The sequence below is a fragment of the Nycticebus coucang genome, chromosome 15 (genome assembly GCF_027406575.1).
Source record: "Nycticebus coucang isolate mNycCou1 chromosome 15, mNycCou1.pri, whole genome shotgun sequence".
Lineage (NCBI taxonomy): Eukaryota > Metazoa > Chordata > Mammalia > Primates > Lorisidae > Nycticebus > Nycticebus coucang.
Genome location: NC_069794.1, coordinates 68380884 through 68404814, shown reverse-complemented (window position 1 = coordinate 68404814; position 23931 = coordinate 68380884). Strand labels below are relative to the sequence as shown.

The 23931-nt window shown below is 34.4% G+C and overlaps 1 protein-coding gene across 3 annotated transcripts in view; it reads left to right on the top strand.

Annotated features, from left to right (window-relative positions):
* Positions 1–23931, top strand: part of ZMYM2 (zinc finger MYM-type containing 2) — a 110594-nt gene that overhangs the window by 69869 nt on the left and 16794 nt on the right. For all 3 annotated transcript variants that reach the window (XM_053563364.1, XM_053563361.1, XM_053563360.1), the window contains 10 exons: positions 764–880; positions 3284–3434; positions 5850–6022; positions 13220–13385; positions 14046–14080; positions 18078–18207; positions 19359–19474; positions 20295–20466; positions 21744–21869; positions 22977–23071. In XM_053563364.1, the coding sequence (XP_053419339.1) occupies positions 764–880; positions 3284–3434; positions 5850–6022; positions 13220–13385; positions 14046–14080; positions 18078–18207; positions 19359–19474; positions 20295–20466; positions 21744–21869; positions 22977–23071 (1281 nt within the window). The remainder of the gene's footprint in view (positions 1–763; positions 881–3283; positions 3435–5849; positions 6023–13219; positions 13386–14045; positions 14081–18077; positions 18208–19358; positions 19475–20294; positions 20467–21743; positions 21870–22976; positions 23072–23931) is intronic.

Sequence of the window (23931 nt, the reverse complement as noted above, 5' to 3'; positions counted from 1 at the left end):
TGTACTTAATACTTAGGAATTAGAAAGGAAAACGATTTAAACTTCATGTATGTTTATATCCAGTCTTACTCTGTAAGGTGGTTTTAACTTAAAAAAAACCCTTAAATAAATTCTTGGTACAAAAACTTATTTGTATATCTTTTTTCCCCTAACTTGCTAGAGGAAATGACCAATTTTTAAAAGTAACATAGGCTGATCTCACTGATAGATATGAGATGAAATTTGTAGCAATTAAGCAGTTGGACAGGTTGTTGAAAATTGGATAATTTTACAAGGGTATATGTGAAACTTGGTCAACGGTCTGTGAAGCTAGTGAATGATGCCCCATGATCATATCAATGTACACAGCTATGATTTAATAAAAAAAAAGAAAAAAAAAAGAAAATTGGATAATTGATTATTATTTGAGAGAGGAATAGGGGCCTTTTTTTTTTTTTTTTAAGTTTTATTTGCTAGTTTAGAACACAGGCAACTAATCTCACCATAATTTGCTTATATTTTCTTTAAGTGAACAAACTGTAATTGAACTGTATGATTTTTTTAAAAATACTATTTTCTTTTTCTTATTTTCAGTTTCAATGTCATAAAACTAACTTGGCATACTATCATTTATAAAGACAAAATTCATAAATGTCATTTTATATGCTGAAAAATATTTAATCAAGATATATATTACTTTCTTGACATAGTAGATATTTGACAGTGATCACAAATGGAAACTAAAGTAAGTGTCAGGCTCAATGTATTCTATTCTTTGTTTTAGGCTCTAAGTATGCAGTCATCTCCAAATGGCCAGTTTGTAGCACCAAGTGATATTCAGTTGAAATGCAACTACTGCAAAAATTCCTTTTGTTCAAAACCAGAAATCCTGGAGTGGGAGGCAAGTCATATTTCCTAATGTATATTATTAGTGCTAAAATGAAAGTCTACTATAACTGTGGTATTTCCATCTGGAAACCTATTTTTTGGCTTTTCAGATTTTTGTGGTGATTGGATTATTTGCTCTTTTATGTGAGAGTGGAACCAACAGAGGATTTATTTCTTTTCACATCTAACAAAAATTATTGAAGTCATATTAATGATATAGTATGCTTATAATAGTGTACAGAGTATTACTTTGTTTAACTACATGCCTGGAGTGACTTATCTGTACAATATTTTTCCTGTTTTTCTCCCTGTCCTTACAAATACTCCCTGGGAGCTATAATATATCACCCAGTACCTATAAAAACCAGAATTTGTTAGTTATATACCTTGTTTTTATTTCACATTTCATAATTATGTTTTAATAAAAGAACAGAAGCCCATGAATCCTAATATAAGTTTGTCTTCCCTTTATCACTTTTACTAGTTTACTAATTTACTTCGTCATATCTTTCTGCCATTAGGAGCAACACTGATCATTGAGTTTTTGTTTCCATGAGGAGAAAGTAACAGATGGCTAGATGGACAATGTAGCCCTGGCTGCCCATTGCTTTCTTGAGCAGTACCCACCTTTGGCCATTCTTTCTTTTCAGTTTTTTAAAGAGGGATAGGTAGGGCAATAAGTAAGTAATAAAATGGTGTACAAGATGTAGTACAAACAACAATCTGTTCTTGATAAAACATTTATTAGCGACTGTTGGCAAGTCACTCAGTATCTGAGTCTAAGGCAAAAGGTGGTACCTAGACCTGTATTACATGGTTTTTAAAGTACTTTGGAAATCAGAAATTTCATTATTTTACAGTATAGTGACTATAGTGACTATACTGTAAAATTTTTTTAGTGTATTATTTCATCTGGTGCTATCTTTAGAGCATTTAAACCAATCATTCTTTGAGACTTTTTTTGGCCTCTAGTGATGATTTTTAGTGCTTATTTTCTTTCTTTTTTTTTTTTTTTTTTTTGTAGAGACAGAGTTTCACTTTATTGCTCTCGGTAGAGTGCCGTGGCGTCACACAGCTCACAGCAACCTCCAACTCCTGGGCTTAGGCGATTCTCCTGCCTCAGCCTCCCGAGTAGCTGGGACTACAGGCGCCCGCCACAACGCCCGGCTATTTTTTGGTTATAGTTTGGCCAGGGCTGGGTTTGAACCCGCCACCCTCGGCATATGGGGCCAGCGCCCTGCTCACTGAGCCACAGGCTCCGCCCTTTAGTGCTTATTTAAGTAACAACAGTAAGAATGTTACAGGTCTTAGAAGAGTTAAAGGAATGATTTGGAAATGAAACAAATCCATTAGTAAGCAAATCCAAGAATAGTGTCATATAGAAACTGAAGATCTTGCATAAACTAAATTTCAGTAATACTAGATAAAAATGAGATCCTTTTTAGTGCTACCATGCTTTTGTAGTAGTGTTAGTATGTTTTTATACAAAAGTTAAGCAAGGGAAACAGTTAAGGGACAACTGTCACGCTGAATGAGAATTGAACTTGTTCCTTTGGAGACCGGGAATTGTGGGGCTTCTTGCTTCTCCCTCCATGTCTGGTGGTTGTGGTTGGTTTCTTTCTTGGCCTTCTTCCTCTTGTAAGTTGTATAGTCATAACAGGGCAACTTTCCACTAATGATTGCCTTTTTACTTGAGTTGTTTCCTAGACTTTTTTACCTTTCATATTTTGATCTTCAGGTATCTTTGCTGAGTATTAAATGGTTTAGTAAACTTAGTCTGTATCCTCCATAATAGGGGAGAAATGCTGCCTCCTTGGAAGTTTTAATGTGTGCATAATTGTTCAGGTAGATATTTGGAAAGTGGCTCTGGCTGTTGTGAGTTTGGAGCCAAGTGAAATAACTAAATAAGTATAAACCATGTTCCATTCAAGGGAAACAACTGTGTCTTACCCAAATTGAATACTTTGCCTATGATAGATCTGTTATTACTAAGGTGTTAACAGGAATGTGATTGAGTCTACTTGCCTATACTCAACAAAGAATATTTCTTTTTGACTAAAAATGTTGTTAATGTCATAGTTCTCATCTTTCTGTACCCTGCCCGGGTTGTATCTTCTATTATTTTCTTCCCATTTCTTCGATTCTGATTGTAGCATCAGATTGCCCTCTTATTTCAGTGATATTTTTATTGAGTAATTTAAACGTAATTAATGATATTGAATTTTGTGGAGCTATGTTGAAATTTAGTAGTAAATTGGTTAAACTGGGTGTCTGTAGCCTCTAGGAAATGTATTCCCATGGTCATAATGTAAAAATAGGTAAATGATTTAACTTTGTAAAAGTGGCTTATTTATTTCTTAAATGTATTTTTGAGGTGGTTGTCATATACTTACCAAGGTTCCCATTGTGCATTTAGAACAAAGTGCATCAGTTCTGCAGCAAAACTTGTTCAGATGACTATAAGAAGTTGCATTGCATAGTTACATATTGTGAATACTGTCAAGAGGAGAAGACTCTTCATGAAACAGTGAATTTCTCTGGCGTTAAGAGACCTTTCTGTAGTGAAGGCAAGTGTATATAGTGTCATTCATAACTTTTATTGGTATTTAATTTTTTCCCCCAAATATTTAAAAAATATATAATCATGCATGTCCAGAGTAGCCTCAAAATTTTAATGTCACTGAACAAAAAAAGTTGATTTCACTTTTTTACTGACTTGCTTTGTTATTTTATATGTGTTTTAAGATCTCTGGGCCTTAAGATGTTTTATTTCTAAAAATCTGGTAAGCTCTTACTCCATTACAAGAAAGTTTTAGAATAAAATAAAAGCATTTTCTTACACATTGTGGTCAGAAAGCAGGTTTTCCAAGTGGATTAGAATTGTTATCTATTGGTTTCATTTTCCCTGCCCAGCTTCTACTGCCTGGCTATAAAGGTTTTCAATAATACTGTTACCAGAAGAAAAATCACTTGTTGCGGTACTACAATGGGAAGGTGCCTTTAGGTTTTAAATTTAGGATTCCAGAGAAACCCTGGGTTCTGTTACAGTACATGAAAGGATTTTTTTTTCCCTTTTCCTACTTTATTTTTGCAGCTCTCATGCCAGGCAGCAGGTTACAGAACTGAACTCAAGTTCTAGTGTTTTTTTTTTTTTTTTTCTTTTTTAATTCCTTGAGATGAAGTGTTACTGTATTGCCCAGCCTGTTCACAAACTGCTGGGCTCAAGTATCTTCCTGCCTCAACCTCTGGAGTAGCTGGGATTACAGGTGCTCAACAGAGCACCTAGCTAGAAATGAACTCAGGTTCTAAATCTGCTTGTTTAGAGATGGGAACTAGGGTTGTAGCTATGGATTTGGGCCTCTTATTGTTACTTTTGTTCTCCAAAATGTCACATTCTTGTTCTAAGCTGGCTTTTCACTTTCTTTGTCCCACAACGTGTAATCTTCATCTATTATTTTTAAATGAGGTTGTAAAATTTTTTCCTGGATCTATTTTTTCTGTGGATTCCTACTACTAGTTTGAGGCAAGAAGAAGGTTGGAAAATTCTAATCGCTAGCAGTAGGGAATGACGGCAAAATTAAATTTTTCAGTCCCTTCGAAAACTAGTGTACTTCATTTATACTTTTCACATATAATGTAAAGTCATGTCTATAAGAGGGTATTACTTATAAAACAAGGCATTCCTATTAAAGTTTAATTTTATACATTTTATCTGGAATCAAAGGTAACCATATTTTACTTTTATTTAAGATTTAAATCTTAAAGATTTGTTGTATTTCTTTACAGCTTTGCTCTTAAATTTCATTGAAAAGACTAATTTGGAATTAATTTGTCTTTTATACCCGAGTTTATGTACAGTGTCAGTCTTATTCGTAAGAACGTATTGATGTTGGTTGCTCACATGTCAGTGATCTTGTACCATTTAGGTTACATGGATTTTACTAAACTGTAGGCAATTGGCAGCAAATAGGTAATTTGACAGTTAAGAACGTAATTTTCTATTGGAGAGATTTATAAATTTAGGTGGGTTCAATGACAGGTTAAAAAGGATGTGTGTTTTTTTCCCTGTTAAATGACATTTTTTGCTTTCTCATATGGTATCTAGTTTTCTGTTAGAACTTGTCAGAAATAAAATACATAATACCTAGTACTATCATCAAAATCTGTTTAGATAAAACTAATAAAGATAAATTAAAAAATGTTTTTAAATACAGTTCTTTTTACATAAGACACTACATAAATGATTGCCAAATAAATTATATAGAAAACAACTGTACTTCATGTTCACAGATATGAAAGATTATTTAAAACTAGGTTGATGCAAGCAGTTGGTAGTGGAGGTGTAATTTGAATTTATTAACCTTAGGGTAGGATTTTAGTAGATACATATAAGTGAAAAGGTCATTCTACTTACGTGGCATAGTATGGTATGACTGGAAATGTGGCAGATTATTTAATCTTTATAGATATAGGAAAAATAAGGTATATAAACATACTAAAAATAATGAATTTATGTAGTAGATAAAAACATTTTATAAACATACTTTGTTGGCTATTCCATTTTAAACATGTATAAAATGGAATAGCCAACAAAGTATTTTCTCTGGACAAATCACTAAGCCATTTTACTTCCCTAAGGGTCCGTGTACAGAGATAAGTTTGAAAATTTGGCTTAAATGCCTACTTAGCCCAACATCTCTATACATTTACTTAGAGCCTATCAGCATCGTTTCATTTCCCTAAAATTAGTCCTGAGACATACTAGATTTTAATGTCTTAAAATGTTAATTATTTGAACCTACATGTTAGATAATATTATTGAATATAACATTCTACATTCATTTTGAATTTTGTAGGTTGGTGTTGATTATAGTCAGTTTTATATTTTTGTTCAGTAGGGAAAGAATCTATTTGTAAGATCTGTCTCAGCTCAAAAGTTGAGTTTTTCCCCTTTATTAATGTTTAAACCTTCTATTTTGCAGGTTGCAAATTATTATACAAACAGGATTTTGCAAGACGTTTAGGATTGAGATGTGTTACTTGCAACTATTGTTCTCAGCTGTGTAAGAAGGGAGCAACTAAAGAACTTGATGGTGTCGTGAGAGATTTCTGCAGTGATGACTGCTGTAAAAAATTTCAGGATTGGTATTACAAGGTGAGTAACTCCAAATTTTTATTACAGCAGCCATTTTACCCAGTACTCTAAATATTTTGCAGCTGTTACCATTACAAATAGGGCAACTCATTCATTTAAAAAATGTATATACTCTGGCGGCGCCTGTGGCTCAGTGAGTAGGGCGCCGGCCCCATATACCGACGGTGGTGGGTTCAAACCCAGCCCCAGCCAAAACTACAACAACAACAACAACAAAAATGTATATACTCTTAGGCCCAGCCCTGATTATATTATTTATAAAATTGTTTTGTTGGCTGAGCGTGGTAGCTTACGCTTGTAATCCTAGTACTCTAGGAGGCAGAGGTGGGTGGATTGCCTGAGCTCTCACAGGTTTGAGACCAGCCTGAGCCCAGAGTGAGACCCTGTCTCTAAAAACTAGCTGGGCATTGTGGCAGGCGCCTGTAGTCCCGGCTAATTGGGAGGCTGAGGCAAGAGAATCACTTGAACCCAAGATTTTGAGGTTTCTGTGAGCTATGGTGTCATGACACTCTACTGAGGGCGACAAAGTGAGACTCTCCCTCAAAAAAAAAAAAAAAAAAAAAAATTTTTTTTTCTTTTTTTGTCATTTTTGTTTGTTCTTTATAACTTGAAGTGGCATTTTTACTTTTCTTTTTTTTTTTATATAATTTAGATGTTACCAAAAGACTAGGATATACCTATATTTTTTAGCAATGTAGTTTTTTACAAGAGATGGATTATTTCTCTATTGTCATGTCTTTATTTTATTAAATAGAAATATTTTTGACTACATTAAAAATGTAGCTCAGTAATGTTCAATGTTGAACATTAGCAGGTAATTTTTTTGTTTAGTTGGGACGTGTTTTAAAAACACTTTGTTCTGGTTGTGTTTGGTGGCTCATGCCTGTAATCCTAGCACTCCGGGAGGCTGAAGTGGGGAGATCCCTTCAGCTCAGGAGTTGGAGACCAGCCTGACCAAGAGTGGGAGAGGAAAAACAATTAGCCAGGCATTGTGGTGGGCACCTGTAGTCCTAGCTACTTTGAAGACTCAGGCAAGAAGCTTGCTTGAACCAGGAGTTTGAGGTTGCTGTGAGGTAGGCAGATGCCACAACATTCTATGCTGGGGCAATAGAGTGAGACTGTGTCTCAAAACAAAATAAAAAACCACTGGATTTTTGGAAACTTTCTAATTGAAAAGACGCTAGAGACCAACAACATTAGTTTCTTTCTAGATAAGAAAAGGAGTATAAATTGGGACATTGGGTGTTCAGAAGAAGTTACTAATTCCTATGTCAGAAACATGGAAAACCATCTTAATGCTAAAACTTGCTATGTATATCCAACTGCATCCGCAATTGTGAAGCATTTGAAGACGATATCATCGTGACTTTAAAATTGTAAGATACCTCTAAAGCAGCGGTTCTCAACCTGTGGGTCGCGACACTAGGAAGTTTGAGAACAACTGCTCTAAAGAAACAAGTAGTTGAAATATGGAGAATTCTGTTTAGTTCTTTGTGAAGGTGGTTAATATTAAAATGATCTACTAGGAGAATTGCAGGAATCTTGGTACAATTCTTGAATATAGTTCAACATATTAACAAGCATTTTATAAATAAAAAGAGGAAGATCATTTTCAAGTTGTTGGGGGTGAAATAATTGAGGCTAAGAGTTTGGTGCACTTTTTTTTAAAGCAAAGTTAATTATTTTACTTTTGCCTCTGAATGATTATGACCTTAAGGCTCAAATTTTGCAAATACATAGAAGTCCAGCGTACTAATACCCAACCTCTTGTTTATAGACAATAGTGTTTTTGAGAAATGACTCAGAAAATGTTACATCAGTGACTTGAAATGTTCAATTTTAGTTTAGCACATACAAATGCTTTCTCCTCATGTAGGAGGTTTTATTTTTGAAAATTTGTTTTGAGTAATCTCAAAACAATAAAAGCATTTCCTGACTACAAATTTGAGAATCCCATATTTTTCCTTACACCTGTTTTTAAAAATCAGTTATCTTATTGTTTGGGACATAAGTTGTTACCATATGATAATGATGACTTAACCCATCGTTTTTTATTCTGCAAAATTTTGTCTAATTGTGTAATTATGAATCAAAAATTTTGAAATTTCAAAATCTTTCTTGGATTTTTTTTTTTAATTCACAGTACTCTGGCTTCTTTGAATATTTCCCATTTAAAAAATATCACTTGCAATTAAGATAATCTTTTGTTTTTTTCCTATTTGGGGGGAAGTCAAAGATGTGCTTTTGACAAAAGACCACATTATGGTTAGGTGTCATTTGTTCCTTTTCGCTTCTTATTTTAAAGGATAATTGTGTTTTCATATGTAATAATTCAGTGATGAAATTCAAGAAAGTGTATTTCAGAATATGTAAGAAACATATTAATTAAATAGCAAGTTATCTGACATCTGTTACTGTCAATAGTTTGTACATTAAACACATTTTTATTGTATATTCCTTATTTTAAATCCAACAAATCTTTGTATAATATGCACATTAGTGTTATTATATATTATACTAATCTGAGGGGTTAAAGTAAGAATGTTTTTGTCACATGGTAGGAATTTATAAAGCAAATAACAAAGCTCATTTTTCTTTGGCGTGTATAGTGTATGAAGGAACTAGGTCTCTTGATGTGGCTCAGGCTGTTCCAGATAGAACACCTGGCCTCAAGCAGTCCTTCCATCTTTGCCCACAGACTGAGCCACAGAGCCCCCCTAATGAATAGTCAGTATGCAGTACAGCCTTTGACATTTGAAGAGTTACTGCTTCTCATCCAGCCTCAGCCTTTCTGTGTAGGCAGCCATTACTGTAATCAAAGAGGAACTTATCTTCTGTGCTTTCTACTTGAGTCAAACTGTTTTTCATTATGCCTTTCCTGAATTCCTTAAAATCACTGCTCCCGTTATATAATTATCTTGAAAATATGGTAAATTGAGTCTACCCTCACTAATTGCAGATTTTTTTTTTACCTTCTTTTCCCTCTCACAGTTTACTGTTTTTATAATATACTCAAAATTTTAGATTTTAGCTCATGAAAACCTGTGACTCTATAGTATAATCAATCCAGCTTATCAGAAAAATAAACCCCAATGCAAATTTTAAAAAGTGTCTTATCAAGGAACCTTTATAAACAATAGCTAACCCATCTGGCAGTTATTTCGTGTTTAGTCACGAACATTAGCTACTTAACTAGTGGAGCACACACATTGTGTTTTTACCTTCTCTTATTGTTGTGCTTCAGATTAAGACTGCCTAGAGTATAAATAAGTTTTATATTCATTTATATTTAATCTTATGCTTTTAGAATTTCTGCTTATGTTTCCTTTACTTGACAAGATAGTAAAAGATCTGTTTTTTGGTCTGTATAATGATTTACTTTTGGATTTAAAATGCAGATTTACTAAATACTTTTTAAAATTAGAATAAGAAATCTGGTATCGTGCAGCCAAAGAATGCTGAAGATAAAATTATTATCTTTTAGAAGGTAACTTTTTAGAAGCATTAGATTTTGTATTTCCTAAATGTTTCCAGGCATAATATAACACCAGATGAGAGGATAATTCTTTTGATCTGTGTAAGCTTAAAATTTTTGAAGAGAAAGGATTTAGTATGGTAATGGAATATTCTATTAAGATAATATTCTGAAAAATCCACTGTTTACCCAAAATAAATCACACTATTTAGTAGAATTAAGCTTTTCTTAAACTGTGTTACTTCAGATTGCAGGTTTTTAGCACAGGTTTTGATCTGTTTTCTGTATCAGCAGTGAATGATTGCAATATTGAATTCTTTAATACAAATGCCCTGTAATAATCTAACAGTATGACTTACGGCTTTAAATTAGTAATAGTGGGCTTGTATAATTTTTGTCTACAAACTGCTAGATACATTGATTTTTAAAATAAAAAGCATGTTTTTGAACTTAATTTTAGGGGGATAAAAAGTATTCAGTATTCTTGCTTAAGGGAGTTTTTTTGGTAACCGAAGAATTCTGTTCCTGAAGTGCTTTGTATAATACCAATCACCTACTTTCCTGTCACTGCATACTTTATTTTCAGCGAATCACTCCATTGTGCTCTGAAAGCTATATTTGGAAGTCATAAAGAATTTCTTTTGTCTGTAAACTACTTGTATTTCATTCATATTCACGATTTCTCCCTGCAAAATTAGGTATGTTTGGTGGAATAAGAAAGGAGTAGATAGGGAAGTTACAAGGATATATATATATATATCCCAGCCAAAAATGAGAAGTTGAAATTATTTCAGAAAGGTAGGGGACTGGGTCAGTAGTGGTTAAATGACCTTCAGTCAAGCAGATTAGATGAAATTCCTATTTAGCTGATAGAGTGGATTAGGATTTTATTTATTTATTATGTTTGAACCAGTTGGTATTATTTTTTTCTTTTACCCTTCACATGTGATCCTTGATTTACCAGAATGATGAGAAAACCATGAAGTAGATGACGATGTAGTACTTTTAAAACCAGGGAGTTAAGTCACCTTCATTTCAGGTCTTATGCTAAGCTTTCCTTTTTTTTTTTTTTTGCAGTTTTTGGCCGGGGCTGGGTTTGAACCCACCACCTCCAGCATATGGGGCCGGTGTCCTACTCTGTTGAGCCACAAGCGCCTCCCAATACTAAGCTTTCCTAAAAGTACTCTCTTAATAAGCTCTCAGGAGCTGGGGATCAGTGTGTGGTGGGGTGTAGAATGGAGTGGTGTTAGTGTTGGTAAGGAATTGTGGTCATTAATATTTTCAAACTGGCTGTCATATTTTAGCTTAATTCCAAACACTTCACTAGGAGTTTACAGGAGTGGATTTTCCAAAATAAAGTAACTAAATAAATAAATGTTTACAACCTGCAAAGTTTGATTATGGCATTAAACTTGGAATTATTAGTGTTTTGTTCTCATTATCCTTTCAGCTTGAAAAATACATACCTATTTTGTTCCCATTTACAAATTAGCATTAATATTGCTCCTTTTTTTCTTTGGATAGAAATTAGCTAAATTTGTTTTGAGCCTTCTGGAAGAAAGGAGCTTTAGACTGATACTACAAAAACCAAGTTACCTATAATTATAGGATGTTGAAGTGATTCCATTGTTAGGATTCTTTGGGTAGAATGTGTTTGGTTTTATGCCCTGGGCCTTCTAAAGTATTATGTAAATGGAAATACTACCATATACTAAAAGTCAATGTAGTACATGTTAATGATTTGAATACATTTTATATGATTAACTTGGGTTTTAGATATTGAGTCTTTTTGCTGCCTTTTGTACTTTATTAGGATTTTTATTCTCTAGTCATTTATAGAACTCAATTTTGTTTTTATTACTTAGTGTTTAGTGTGAAGCCCAGGTTTTGACTAGGTTGTCTGCTTTGAAGACTGTTTCTGCGTTTTTAATATTTGACCTTAGTTCAAGTCATTCAATCTTTTTGTATCTTAAGTTTCCAGTACCTATTTTGCAGGGCCATTGTGAAGATTCTAAAGAGTATATACATTTTGGGCTTCTATTTCAGGCTCTCCATGCATGAGATATTCAGGCTACAACTTCACTTTTGCTTTATTCTTGCCTGTTCAGACTCAGTGAATTAAAATATTAAACTTGCATTTCCTCCTTTTGTGCTTTTTCTTTTGAGTATGAATTATAAAAAGGGAGAAAGAAATTGGAACCTGGACCACTTCTGGTTATTTTGGTTATTTTGAAGAATAATCTTTGGTCAGTGGGAATTAAGAATAGGGACTTTTTTTTATAGTTCAGTAGAATATGACTTAGTTGGTATTGAGTGCTACTGTTACTGAGATTACCATATAATCCTACCAGGAGTATAAAATTAGGGTTCGCAAGTTTTTGATACTGGCATCACTTGATAGTCATCATTTATACTATAAATCTTCATTTATTGCATATTTATTTAGTAGGGGAAATATCTGGTTTGGAGGAAAAAAGAGCCTGTGTACTAATTTTGGGGCATATTTGTTATGTAAGGCCTGCTTACCAGCACAATCATTTGTTAATATTCCTGACTAGAAATTTATACATGATATGTATTCTTGGGACTCCTGTTTTGATACAAGGAGAGAAAAATCCAAAATCCACTGTATAAAACTCTAGATTATTAAGAGTAATAAAGGAAACTTCACAGTCACAATTATTATGAACTGCAAAATACTTAATATTTGTTGTTTTCTCAATCTCCAAGCTGTTAGTTAACCCAAAAGATAATTTTAAATATTATAGTTTGAAACTGTATGAATTTTAGGGGTTTGTTTTTCTTTTTGTACGTTAAGTTATGTACAGAGTAGGGCTGATTGTTTTTCTAGATGCATTAATTCAACTCTCTTAAGGGAATTTTTTTTTAAATAGTTAAACACCGAGTGTTTTAAAACTCAGTGAAAGTTATCATTATTAAAATTAATGTATTCTTTAAAGATTTCTTCACATTTATATTAAACTGTTGAAAAACTAAAATATTTAACATGTCATTGTAAGAGCTTGCTTCGAAATTACCTGGTCTTATACAGCTACCCTGGGAAATATGTTCATTATTGAGAAATTTTCAGTTTACTATGATTGTAGGAGACTTCTCTCAAAATTATTATTTAAAAATTTTGAAACATATCAGTTGGGGTCAGCAGTGATGATTTAGTTATTATACCTTTGTAGTACTGGTCTTTAACTTCAGGTAAGTATGTACATACACAAAGGAATCTTGGTTCATTTTTTTTCTTATTGTGGATTTTTAATGTTTATAAATGATTATATTATAATTTTATTTTTTCTTTATTTTGTCACATTTGACAATAATCATCACAAACTTTTAGAAATGTTTAAAAAATATGTATGCATGTTTAGTATTTTAAATCTTTTTTTTTTTTTTTTTTTTTTTTTTGTAGAGACAGAGTCTCACTTTATAGCCCTTGGTAGAGTGCCGTGGCATCACACAGCTCACAGCAACCTCCAACTCCTGGGCTTCAGCGATTCTCTTGCCTCAGCCTCCCGAGTAGCTGGGACTACAGGCACCCGCGACAACGCCCGGCTATTTTTTGGTTGCAGTTCAGCCGGGGCCGGGTTTGAACCCGCCACCCTCGGTATATGGGGCCGGCACCTTACCGAATGAGCCACAGGTGCCGCCCTAGTATTTTACATCTTATTTGAATGTCTGAAACTTTCATTTTTTTTTTTTTTATTAAGGCTGCAAGATGTGATTGTTGTAAATCTCAAGGAACTCTTAAAGAGCGAGTGCAGTGGCGTGGAGAAATGAAACATTTCTGTGATCAACATTGCTTATTACGTTTCTACTGTCAGCAAAATGAACCCAACATGACAACTCAGAAAGGACCCGAAAATTTACATTATGGTATGTAATAATTTAGGTGATAAATTGAAAACTCTGAACATCAGTCTGTATTTTCTTAGTTTTTAATCCAAAGCACTGATCATGAATAGATTTTGGAGATATTTGAGCAGCAATGTAAAATCCATATATTTTCTGAGTTGAAATACCCTATATGATATTTCTATAGATGTATTGCTTTTTATTTTAATCCTTTTAAAAAATTTAATGCTAAGTGAGAAAACAGGGCCTAGTTGTGGATGGAAAAAAGCTAAACAGAATTTGTAACAGAATTTTAAAAGAACAGTTATCTACCTATCATGTGTCAGGACCATATTTTAAAAGGACCATATTTTTAGCAAATTATGTATGCTAGGAGAGTAGGTTGGAAAGAACAACAAAAAGCATTCAGAAGTTTTGACTTTGTATTTTATTTAAGAGATAAATCTCAGAACATAGTATTTTCCTCAAAGCAATGTGTACTTTCAGGGGGATAAAATGAGAAAAGGGTTCATTCTGTTTACTGAGCCTTATATTTTTATGCTTTTCAAATTTGAGATTCTTAACATATAGCTAAAAATCTTCAGTAACATTTTAAATCAGTGAGATTTAATGAGAAATAGGGATTTAGAAAGTTTTGAAGAAAGTATATTTGTCTTATTTTAATTTTTTTTTTTTTTTAAGATCAGAGTTGTCAGACGTCCCGAACCAAAGTGACAGTAAGTATTGCTTAAGTAGAGTGAGTACTCAGTTTTGATGTTTGTAATGTGAGGGTAAAAAAAAATTAAGCCAATTTAATCTGATCATAAAAGATTTTAAAATTTCTTTTCTTGATTCAGTGGGAGTATTCAGCTGAAATTATGTTAATGCCAGAGACTTTCACATATGCTAAAAGAGAATTATACCCACAGTGGGGAGATAGACGTACAAATGGTATTAAAGTTGAAGTCCCCATAGTAGAATATCTTCAAGACAGAGCAGTTATATTTTTGAAATGATTGACTATCAGTTCCTGAAGGACGTGAATAAGCTGTTACACAGTGGAGTAGAAGGTTGTCAAGTACATAGGCATCCCAAGAATTCTGAGGGACAGTGGAATCAGGCATGAAAAAAGTAGGAAGAAGAATAAAGTGCAAAGCACAGTTGTGTTTGACAAATTACTCATGAAAGCCAACCTTAAAGAAGATCTTAGGTGGAATAATGGAAAGTGAGACTGAAAGGATAGGCTGAACTAGATTAATTGCATTATGTGTTTATTTTGCATGTAGAGATCTGAAGATCCAGGTTGGTGGCTAAGATGTATGAGTTCTGAAATTTGAGAATACTTAATATAGTATGTATCTGTGCTTTTTTTCTTTTTTAATTTAATCTTGTTCTTTTGGAGTAATACATCAAATTCTGCTTTTATGTTAGCATTTTAATAGTTTTGTAGGTTGTTAGTGGCCACTGATACGTAATGACATATGTAAAGAGAATAGGCAGTGATTTTGCCACACATTATAGAGTGTTGGGGCCTTGCCTGCCTTCCACATGCTATTTGATAGTAATGGATCCTGGTATTTCTGTCACCCTATCCAAGGGAAGCACTTTAGGAGTCATTATGCCTATCTACCTGGCAACCTTCTATTCCACAGTAAGTCAGTAAGTAAGTTCAGACCAAACTTACCTAGTACCTGGTACATAATGGATACTGTTTGCTGAGTTATTCTTCCCATTGTACTGTTGAGGAAACTGAAGCACAAAGGATTGAGTGGCTTGCCAGGGACCACATGGTAGTAGTGTAGTCTCTTAGCTTCTTATTCAGGACTCTGGGTCTTACAGCTGGTTAATTGTGTGGTTTGAAATCCTGATGATCTGAAATAAGCTCATTCTAGCGCCCAGCCCTTTGGCCATGTGTATTATTTGTAACTAAAGAGATGCCCACTATAAACAGTTTAATATACACCCTTCCCTTTCTTTAAAAAAATGCAGATAGGCTCAGTGCCTGTGGCTCAAGCGGCTAAGGCATCAGCCCACATACACCTGAGCTGGCGGGCTCGAATCCAGCCTGGGCCCGCCAAACAACAATGATGGCTGCAACCAAAAAATAGCCAGGCGTTGTGGCGGGCGCCTGTAGTCCCAGCTACTTGGGAGGCGGAGGCAGAAGAATCGCTTGAGCCCAGAAGTTGGAGGTTGCTGTGAACTGTTATGCCACGGCACTCTCCCCAGAGCGACAGCGTGAGGCTGTGTCTGAAAAAAAAAAAAAAAAAGTACAGATAATTTTTTTTTTTTTTTAAGTATAGTTGGCTTTTGAATAACAGGTTTGAACTGTGAGGGTCCACTTACACAGATTTTTTGTCAGCCAAATGCAAGTGATTTCTAAAGCTCTCATGACACTAATTCAGGGACTAGGTAGCCTTACTATTTTGCACCAAAGCCGAGGACAGCTTTAACTGCAGACCCTAAGGCTGTACAGAGCTTAAAATTCATGACCATCTACAAAGAAGAACCTGAAGCATTATGTTATTTCCCTTGGAGATGGGACAAAAAAGGATGAATGGCATCTGAAATATTTTGGGGATTGGTTCCACCACTGCTTTATCCTAGGAGTTAAATACTATCTCTAGGGTGAAAACTGCCTTCACAGTGGTTTTATTGCTAAATGATGCTCCAAGCTGTTGCTGTGAAGGACTGGAAAATGCCCACCCCAACACAGGAATTCTTTTCATGGCCCCCAAACACTATTGTTTCTCCTCCAGCCTCTTGATCAGGACATATTGAAAGCTATCAAGGCACGCTATATGAGGGAGCTTTTTGCGAAGGCTTGCGAGACTCTAAATGCCAACAAAGAAGCTGCCACCATGAAGGACTACTGGAAGTCATTTACAATATACAACTTCTTGATTATGGTGACACAGCTTGGGGACAGTGTCAAGCAGGATACTATCAATAACCTTTGGAAAAATGTTTGGCTGGGCTAAAAGCTTCAAGGGGTTTGAAGGAGTTATAGAAGTCATAGAACAATGTTAAAACTTTTGTATCACACAGTAAATGAGTGGAGAAGGTTTTGTTGACATGAAGGAAGATGATACTGAAATAGAATGTGCTGTCTTGGGAAAATTTGGCAATGATGTGGAAAAATCTGACCTTATGTTTGAGAACAGTTTTAAATTTAAGCACCGTTTCCAAAGTGCCTTGAGATGCTTAAAATATTTGAGATGAGAAGCTGAGCAAACAAGGCTCGCGTGATTTTTGGAGCCAGTTTGGGAGGGAAAATTGCTGACACTGTCAACAAGGCGCAAGAGCCTATTTTACCAACCATGGTTTCCATGGGACATGCCAAAGTCAAGATGAACCACACAGCATACTGAACTGTCATGCGTCCTGTGGCTTGATCTAAAGTAAAATTCTAGTTAATGTTTTTTATAAAACTTCAAATGCTTAATCTTTAATTTTTGCCCCAAATTTTAATATGCAGTACCCACCATGTGTCATTATGTTTACTATATGTGAGTACTGTAGAGTATGTGTAGGCTGTGTGAGTGCTGTGCAATGTGGATTCTGTGTGTAGTGTGTGCCTCATTGAGTTCTGTGCAGCATATGTGGCATGTGAGTGCTTGCTGTACAGTGTGTGTCATGAATGCTGTGCAGTGTGCACGTGTAGTGCATGTGAAGTGTGAGAGCTGTGCAACATGTGTGCTGTTTGTATTATGTCTGTGACTGAGTATGTGACTGAGTTAAAGAGTTGATAATCTTAGTATATTACACAAAAATGCTATAATGAAATAACATTATACTTAGTATATTACACAAAAATACTATAATGAAAGAACATTTTACTGTAAAGAAATACTGCATAAAGTATCTTTAACAGGGTTATATAATGAGCAGTTGATGAAAACATTGTGACTAGAGGCCCCTAGGAACTTGTTCCTCTTGCAGCAATGGTTCAATATTTGTGAATTTAGCATTTGGGGTAACCATAGAACATACTTGCCCCTAATTCTGTATCTACATTTTTCCCACATTAGTAGGTGGTATGGAGAATATCTTACCTTTAGTCCTGTGTTTTCAGATCTTCAGCTTATTTCAGATTTTATTTGTGTCATTTTTTTTGTTGTGTTTGCATTGTAAATAATGCTACAGTGAACTTAGTACAAAATATGTGAAAGAGTGCATCTATGGGTTTTTGAAATTACAATTGTAGGGCTTCAGGAAATGTACAACTTAAAATTTGATGATACCTTTGGTAATTCTTTGCATCATTTTTCTTATGCTCTCAAATTTACTATCGTTTCAAGCTGTTTATGCAGTAGAGGGAGCTAGAGCATTACTATAGGTAGTCCTAATAACTGTAAGCACCTTTTTTTCTAAAATGAATTTTTAAAAGCCTAATTACTTTCACACTTCAGGTTTGCAACCCGATTTTGTGCTTAAAAGTGAGAATTGTCTATTTATATTTTTATAAAAGCATTCTAATGATGTCCTTTGAATGTGGCATAAATCTGTAGAACGAACAATTTCTGCTACTTTGCTAGTAGTTAGAATACAGTTGCCTTGATCCTTCTAGATTAAGACTGTGGTGAACATAGTAATAATAGCATAATTTGGTTATACTCTTGTACTTTTGTGTGTGTGTGTTCCCTTTTTAGGGCCTAGAACCAGAAATTCATTAACATCAGGAAGTAATGAAAATTAGAGACAAAAATAAAAATGTTTCTCATTACTTTTCCATAGGGTTCAGCACCACCCCCTTCTCCAACACCCAACAAAGAAATGAAGAATAAAGCAGTTCTTTGCAAACCTTTAACAATGACAAAAGCTACTTACTGTAAACCTCACATGCAGACCAAATCTTGTCAGACAGGTAATTTGGGAAAATTTGATGTACATACTTCCTGTACTTATATCTCAATATCTCACTTAATGAAATACTTACTTTTCTCAAATGACTGGCTACAGAATAGATTGCTTTGGTCAATTTGTCATTTTCTGTTGCTTTTGCTTATCTAATTTTAGATACTATTAATACTTGAGAATACAGCATTTCATTTAAAATCATTTATGATTAATCTCTGATAAAGGCCTACAGTATAAATTATGTCATAAGTGAAAAGATTTGCTTCATAAATTTCCTTGGGGCTAAAACCTATTAAAATAGGCCATGTGCGGTGGCTCACACCTGTAATCCCAGCACTTTGGAAGGCAGAGTTAGGAGGATTTCTTGTGGCAGAAGTTGAAGATCACTCTGAGCAATGGAGAGACCCCATCTCTACAAAAACCAAAAATATTTAGCTGGGTATGGTGGTCTATGCCTGTGATGTCAGCTGTTTGGGAGGTGGAGGCAGGAGGATCACTTGATCACAGGCAGGAGTTCAAGGCCAAAGGTGAGCTATGATCATGCCACTGCACTCCAGCCTGGGCAACAGAGTGAGACCCTGTCTCTTAAAAAAAAAAAAAAATTATACTGTTCCCTTTGAGAAAATCATTTCTTTATATGTGGTCTGTATTAGTAACAATTCTATTTTTTCCTTTCAGAAGGGATGAAATAATTAAAATATACTATATTTTCATCAGATTTATAGTGTTTGCTATATTATAATTGTTTGATTAAACTCTTGAAGAGAGTTGAGGGGAGTCTAGTAGGGTGTTTAGAATCGTATTTTTTATAGGATGTTTTCTTTCTTTACTAAAAAAAAAAAAAGCTGAAATCCTATGTTTATTCTCTATAAGTTAGAACAGCTGCTGCCTTCTGTTTTCCTCTGTTGTTAAGTTACCTAATTTTGTAAAAACTGGGACTTTCTTTTAACCTTTTGACCGTGAGCAATGCTGACAGGCTTCAAACAAGATGTTTGCTACAAATAATGCCTATAGAAATGTAGGCATATGCTTCTGTGTGTTCAAGGGGTTAAATGAGTACTGAGATAGTTAAGTCTTTGTTATCAAATCTTCTGTCATTGAGTAGCTGTATGTAAATGCTGGTTTACATTGCTCCTTAAACTCATTTTGTGTTTTTAGATGATAATTGGAAGACAGAGTATGTTCCGGTGCCTATCCCTGTACCTGTGTATGTCCCAGTACCTATGCACATGTACAGTCAGAATATTCCTGTTCCCACTACAGTTCCTGTTCCTGTAAGTCACATTTTAAATTCATTTTCATTTTGAGATTTATCAAGTACAGTTGGAAAAAAATATATACAGTTGACCCCTGAACAACAAGTTTGAACTTTACCTGTCCAGTTATACACAGATTTTTCAAAAATGAATATGGTTGGCTCCATGGCAAAATGGGATTGAAAATACAATATTTGAAGGATGTGGAATCTGTATTTATGGAAATAGCTAACTGTGGGACTTGGGTATGGGTGGATTTGGGGCTTTTGGTATCTGTGGGGAGTCCTAGAACCAGTCCTATGCAGATACTGAGGGACTCCTGCAGTTGTCCTTAGTGACTTAGTGTCACTTACTAGCTTAGTGAGGCTAGTAAAACTGACTTTGCTTTGATAGTTAATTTAGATTTGGTCAAATCTCTATTGTTCCTTTTTTGGGGGGTGATCTCCTTTTTGGGGGAGATCACTCTGTTGACCCTGCTAGTGCTATGGCATTAGCCTAACTCACAGCAACTTCACACTTGTGGGCTCAAGTGATCCTTCTGCTTCAGCCTCCCAAGTAGTTGGGATTACAAGTGCTCACCATTATGTCTGGCTAGTTTTCTATTTTTAGTAGAGACAGGATGTCAGTCTTGCACAGGCTGGTCTCTAGAACTCCAGAACTGAAGGGATCCTCCTATCTTGGCCTCCCAGATACTGGGGTTACAGGCATGAGCCACTGCACCCTGCCTTTGTTGTTGCTTTGTGTTTAATCAGTTGTGTATGTTTGTCATTGAGAGTGAAGTTTAGTAGGTGTCTGTGTTTGCTCTGTGCACATTGTGTCTTATGCTTTGGTTAATTAGGTGCCAGTTCCTGTTTTTCTGCCTGCTCCATTGGACAGCAGTGAGAAGATCCCTGCAGCAATTGAGGAGCTAAAAAGCAAAGTTTCTTCAGATCCTCTTGATACAGAGTTGCTTACAATGACAGATATGATGACTGAAGACGAGGGGAAAACTGAGACAACCAACATCAATAGTGAGCTACGCTATATTATATGTTGTGAATAAGTGTATTGTTGGTTTTTTATAAGTGTTGTAATTGTTACAGTACTTTGTAGGACATATCATTGTGCTTCAACTTAACATGGCAGTGGGGAAAAGCATTTTATATCAAGAGATCTATACTGTATGTAGCCAGATGCCTTCTTACTTAGCCTGATCTCCAACAGATATTTGTATGGTCCCTGTTTTAACAACATTTGACTCAAAAAAAATCATCTCAGAATTACTCTTGTTAATGGAGTAGCGCAGGCATAAAACTTGTAGTGGGCTCCAATAATGATCCAAATTCTTATTTTGTAGTAGTTATTCCCAATATTGTTTTATTGCTTATACTAATAAGATAACTTGCATTTTTCAAAACTAGGGTTTATTTTAACCTCTCAGGGCAGTACTTTCTGCCTGGTGTAGCATGATGAGTATGTTGTAGGATAAAATAGTTTTAAGTTGCCTAAAATATTTATTCCTACCCTTAACCCTAAAGTCCTATTTCAACTTTAAATTGCCTAATTCACTTTACTCTGGAGAACAATCAAAATACTATAATTTTCTCTGTATTTTATAACGTGACAGTGTTTCTGAAGCACTGAATTAAGGAGTTGTAAAATTAATTTAGTGAGTTGCGACTAGTGTTTTTTGTTTTTTTAAAAAATGAACTGGAACTATAAAAAATAAATGTCAGCATGAATTCCTTATAGAAAGCATAAGTTGTTTTGTAAAACTTTTGTTTCCCTGTGTATGCATGTGTTTATCTTTCTGTCTCCCACAATCACCCTGTAGTGTGTACTAAATAAAATGCATTTCTTATTGTGGTTACAAAATAAAAATATTTTGGAAGTGGCTCCTCTAAACATTAGAAGGCATTTGTGAATAAGTGTATATTGAATGATCAGAATTAAAAATGGGTGCTGAGGTTTGCAGTTATCTACCCTCATTAGTTTATTTCTGACAAGAGATTGCTTTTAGAAATACTCTACATATTGGACTTGTATTACTATCAAAGCACACGTTAATTTTGAAAGGGAGTGATCAACATTTATAGGATTAAAAGTTTTTGTATACTTATGTTGATCTAATAATAATTATTAAATTTAGAGTCGTTTATGTTTTTTGATAGGTGTCTCTTTTTCCTTTTGTGATATAAGTATTTATATTTTTATTGCATTTATAAGTAAGTTCCCTTTGCCAGGTTAAATTTAAACGCTGTTGGAGTTTTCTATTTTGATTTCTAATGATAGTATGGATTGATTACAGGTGTAATTATTGAGACAGATATAATTGGTTCAGACCTCTTGAAGAACACTGACCCAGAGACACAGTCCAACATGCCGGATGTACCATATGAACCAGATTTGGATATTGAGATAGATTTTCCCAGAGGTACTCAAAATCCTACTTTATGGTTATAAAATTTAGTTTTTAAGTCATACTATGGTTTTGAGCATTTACCATTTAATGTTCATATCATTCATTGCCTTTAGTGTTCATACCTAGTGTTCTCTCTTTTACTGAAATCAAACTTAACAGTTAAGTTCTGGAGTGAGAATTGGGATTGAATTGTAGGGACTTAAAAAGAATTCCTTAGACATTTACAACCCATAGTCTCACTTTGTTGTCTAGGCTACACTACACTCTTTAGCAACATCATCGTACCTCACTTCAGCCTCCAACTACTGGACTCAAATGATCCTTCTGTCTGACTTTCAAGTGGTGAGGCCTATAGGCACGTACCACCACGTCCATCTAATTTTTTTATTTTTTTTGTAGAGGTGAGGTCTCGCTTTGTTGCCCAGGCTGGTCTTGAACTCCTAGGCTCCACTTTGGCCTCCCAAAGTGCTGGGAATACAAGTGTGAGTCACCACCACACATGGCTGGAAAAAGCAACAATAAAACTTACTAAATGTAATTCATTATGGAAAGTTTTAAAGATAAGGAAGAGAATAAAGAAGTATTTGTGTCATTTTTAATTTAAAAAATATCAATAACATTTTCCTTAAGTCTTTGTGAAAATTAAGTTCACCTTCAGAGGGAAAAATTATTTTCAGGTCTTTTGTGTGAGACACGTGCCTGATTTTTCATTGTTGATTTTCTTAATCTATGGAGGCTGATGAGCATATTAAGTAGAATGTAAAACATTTTGTTTTTGGAAAAAAATTTAATAGGTTGAAACAGATTTGCACCAAGACCATTTGGAGCTAATAATTGAATTTCAGATTATAATAATTTTTCTGATATAACACATTTCCATGAAAATTCCACATTAATATTCGTTATATATAAGGTTTTTTTAGGAGCCTAAACAGGGTTTATTAGAATTCACAGACCATGTTAGGAAAAGTAAGTCATTTACTCCCCAACCCAGTCCAGCTTGTCCCAAAGTACAAATGCTTTTTACGTTCTATGGTTAGTTCTCTGTTGGCTGTGTTTATGTCACATAAACCTGTGGTATTACAGTTGAAATAAAAGTTCCTCTGATTTGGTTGTCAGCTGCTGAGGAGCTTGATATGGAAAATGAATTTTTATTACCACCTGTTTTTGGAGAGGAATATGAGGAACAGCCTAGACCTCGATCTAAAAAAAAGGTACAAAATTTAATAGTATTCTTACATTTATTTAGTACCTCTTTATAGCAATGTCTCTAACTACAGAGAACAATACATTGATCTTCTGGTATTCCTGAGAATATGGGGGAGATATTTAGTTTTCTAGGTTGAAAAAGATTTTAAGAATGAATTTATTTCTGAGTAATAAAAATATCTCAGATTTAGTCATTAGCAGAACAAGAGTGAGTATTAATAGTTTTTCTTTTTAAGTTTGTCTTGATATAAAGATATAGAAAAAGTGTTGCTAACAATCAATTCTTGTGACGCAAATTAAGATTATTTTCTCAAATTGCTTTCTCCATTAGTTTCATCAAATGAGACTATGATGCCCTGTTTATTGTATCTGGTCTCTTTGAAGCATGCCAGCACATAAAAGACATGGTAGACAGTTTGATCGTGTAGATAGACCACATTTAAATGTATTATCGGGTGTAATTATATTAATATTCTATCAACAACTTTTTGTTTCTGATTTCCAATATAAAGCAAGATTAAAAACCCCTTAAGAAAATTTTCCCTCAAACAAAAAAAAACTTAAAAAGGAGTACCTGGAGTAGAATGAAGGTGGACTCTTATTTGACACCACAAACAAAAATTAACTCAAAATGGGTCAGAGATCTAATGTAAGAGTTAAAAATGTAAAACTCTTGAAAAAAAACATAGACCTAAATCTTCATGACTTTGGATTAGGCGTAGTTTCTTAGATATGATACCGAACAAAAGCAGAAGGAAGAAAGGAAAAGAAAAAAGTAGATTAAGTTGGATAACATCAAAATAGAAACTTCTATAATACAAACACCAAGATAGTGGAAAGGAGCGTCATTCCCTACAAGGTGGAG